The sequence below is a fragment of the Amblyraja radiata genome, chromosome 38, assembly GCF_010909765.2.
Source record: "Amblyraja radiata isolate CabotCenter1 chromosome 38, sAmbRad1.1.pri, whole genome shotgun sequence".
NCBI classification, from domain to species: Eukaryota; Metazoa; Chordata; class Chondrichthyes; order Rajiformes; family Rajidae; genus Amblyraja; species Amblyraja radiata.
In genome coordinates this window covers 9,136,903-9,140,067 of record NC_045993.1, presented here as the reverse complement: position 1 = coordinate 9,140,067, position 3,165 = coordinate 9,136,903, and the positions used below count along the sequence as shown (strand labels likewise).

General features: G+C 50.5%; 1 protein-coding gene across 1 annotated transcript in view; it reads left to right on the top strand.

Annotated features, from left to right (window-relative positions):
• The window catches only part of fam83f (family with sequence similarity 83 member F), a 16,842-nt gene extending 13,887 nt beyond the window's left edge, over positions 1-2,955 (top strand). The window contains exon 5 of the mRNA XM_033013279.1: positions 2,056-2,955. Coding sequence (XP_032869170.1) covers positions 2,056-2,138 — 83 coding nt within the window. The 3' untranslated portion in view covers positions 2,139-2,955. The remainder of the gene's footprint in view (positions 1-2,055) is intronic.
• The last annotated feature ends 210 nt before the right edge of the window (positions 2,956-3,165 follow it).

Here is a 3,165-nt window from a genome sequence, read left to right as displayed (position 1 = left end):
GAGGGCCTGAAGCATCGGGCTGCCATAGCAACGACTGCGGAGACCTCACTCAATAGGCCCGACCATGGGTGAACAAGAGTAAGAGGACTGGACTTTGCTGCCTTCTCTCACAGTGGGAACCATTGCGGGGGGGGTGTCTTTCTGTTTATTGTTAAATTCTTTAATGTTGTGTCTTATTTTTATTGGTGTGCTGCAAATGGCCAGTCAAGCTTCACTACACCAATTGGTGTATGTGATAATAAATGTCCTTTGTATCCTTTGTATAGTTTTATAAGATTGTAGCTTAACAGTTCCAGAGAAATAGTCCAAGGTCCGATTTCTGCAATGAGGCAGATAACAGAGAGAGAATGGGTGAGCAATTGTAGAGGATGTTAATAGATCCTCTTACAGGATCACCACACGAGACTCGGGCCCCACACCGGCACAATTTATGGCACAAAACCATGCCACAATATTTTCTCCATGGGATTCACACCAAACGTGGACTCATTGGCCTTTTTTTTTTCAAACAGCGATTCCTTACTTCTAGATTCTCCCACATCCTGAAGAACCATCCTGTCTTCATCAAGCCCCATGAGGATCAAGCAGAGGCTATCCTAGACTGCCCAGCCATTCCCTGTAAGGCCATTTACGATACCAGTACCTCTGGTCGTGGTACTGCCCATGTCCACAACCGTCCATTCTCTCACCCACTGACATCTATTTGTGCCGCTAGAATTTTGATCTCTTCAGTGTCATCCCCATTTGCTTCAGTGTCATCTGCTGGTCTGTGTCACATCAAAGGCATCTTGCCATATGGTACAAGGACTTTACATATCAAAGGCATCGGACATTTGGTACGAGATATCTTACATATTAAATGCATCGGCCATTTGTCAATGACCCTTAGTGGGATCAATCTGGGCTTCCTCTCGTCAAATGGTAGACAAATGTTATAGTCATTCATTATCTCACTAGATAGCAACCTGAGGCAAGCCCACACTTGCCTTTCTGTATTCATCTACTGGAGAAAAGCCTGATTTGAGACTAAATATAAGCTGTAAGCTGGCCCAGGAATCCATTTAATATTTTCTTATATTTTTAACATCGCGGCCTCCGAGAGGAATCGAACGGTACCGAGACGGTCCGCCTAGGCCGTCTTTGTGGGCCTCAGAAGCCGGCTGTGGGAACGGATCTGCTGGCTCCGGCAGGGCCGGAGTTCCAGAGCCCCGGCCACAGGGGGGCAAATTCCACCCGCCGAACGGCCGCGGATGCCCCGATGAGGTCGAGATCGGCCGACTCACCCGGCCTGGGCCCCACAATTTCGGGTAGGGGGAGGGGGGGGACATCCATGGGGGGAGATTTCAAGTGCACTCTGGTAATTTTGTCCGGATGGAAACATAGAAACATAGACATAGAAAATAGGTGCAGGTGTAGGCCATTCGGCCCTTCGAGCCTGCACCGCCATTCAATATGATCATGGCTGATCATCCAACTCAGTATCCCATCCCTGCCTTCTCTCCATACCCCCTGATCCCTTTAGCCACAAGGGCCACATCTAACTCCCTCTTAAATATAGCCAATGAACTGGCCTCAACTACCTTCTGTGGCAGAGAATTCCACAGATTCACCACTCTCCGTGTAAAAAATGTTTTTCTCATCTCGGTCCTAAAAGACTTCCCCCTTATCCTTAAACTGTGACCCCTTGTTCTGGGCTTCCCCAACATCGGGAATAATCTTCCTGCATCTAGCCTGTCCAACCCCTTAAGAATTTTGTAAGTTTCTATAAGATCCCCCCTCAATCTTCAAAATTCTAGCGTGTACAAGCCGAGTCTATCCAGTCTTTCTTCATATGAAAGTCCTGGATTCACAGTTCCAGAGCCCCGGCCACAGGAGGGGCAAATTCCACCCACCGAACGGCCGCGGCCTGGGCCCCACAATTTCGGGGGGGGGGGGGGGGGGACAGGATCCCGGAGATTTCAAGTGCACTCTGGTAATTTTGTCCGGATTGAAGGAGGTACTGGAGGTTGTTCTTATTGCTGCTCCAGCTAAAACCGTTTCTCTCGTATTTTCCAGGGAAGTCAAGTTCCTCGTTCCTCGAAAGACAAGTCAGCTCCGTCACCACCAAAAGTAAACGGGACAAGTGCCGGGTATCGTGAAGAATCGAGGGCAAAGTCGTGCTGCACGGAGTCAGGCCCTTCGGCCCTTCGGCCCGTGGACCACCCAATCTCACTTTATTCTCCCCACGTCCCCATCATCTGCCCCTCCGCCCCGAGATTCTCCCACCATCACTCGTGCGTTTTGGAGGACGCGGAGGATAGCAACGCCGTCACAGTGAGAAGGTGCAAAGCCCGTACAGACAGCGCCCGAGGCTGGGATTGAACCTGGATCGTTGGAGCCCGACCAGGTTTAGTTTAGTTCCAGTTTAGAGCTGCACCGCGGAAACAGACCCTTAGGCCCACCGAGTCCACGCCGACTGGCGATCACCCATTCACACGCTAGTTCTATGCTACCACACTTTCTCACACACTCCCAACACACCAGCGGCAATTTACAGAAGCCAATTAACCTACAAACCCGCACGTCCTTGGGATGAGGAAACCAGAGCACCCGGAGAAAACCCACGCGGTCACAGGGAGAGCGGACAAACTCCATACAGACAGCACCCATAGTGACGATCGAACTGGGGTTTCTGGCGCTGTGAGGCGGCAACTCTACCATCGCGACACTGTGGTCGAGGTGGGGACGGGCACAAATTTGGAGACGGATTACTGAGGGACTTGCTTCTTTCAGCTGGTGTACCAGTTTGCATGTTTTCTTCCCTCTCTAGTCCTGTTGGCAACCTCGATCAGTTGCGACCTACCTGAGGTGCTCAACACTGGTCATAAGTGATAGGAGCAGAATTAGGCCATTCGGCCCATCCAGTCTGCTCCCCCATTCAATCATGGCCGCTCCATCTCTCCCTCCTAACCCCATTCTCCTGCCTTCTCGCATAACCCCGTACGAATCAAGAATCTATCTATCTCTGCCTTAAAAATATCCACTGACGGCCTCCATAGTCGTCTGTGGCAAAGAATTCCACAGATTCACCACCCTCTGACTATGCAAATTACTTCTCATCTCCTTCCTAAAGGAACGTCCTTTAATTCTGAGGCTGCGCCCTCTAGTCCTAGACTCTCCCACTAT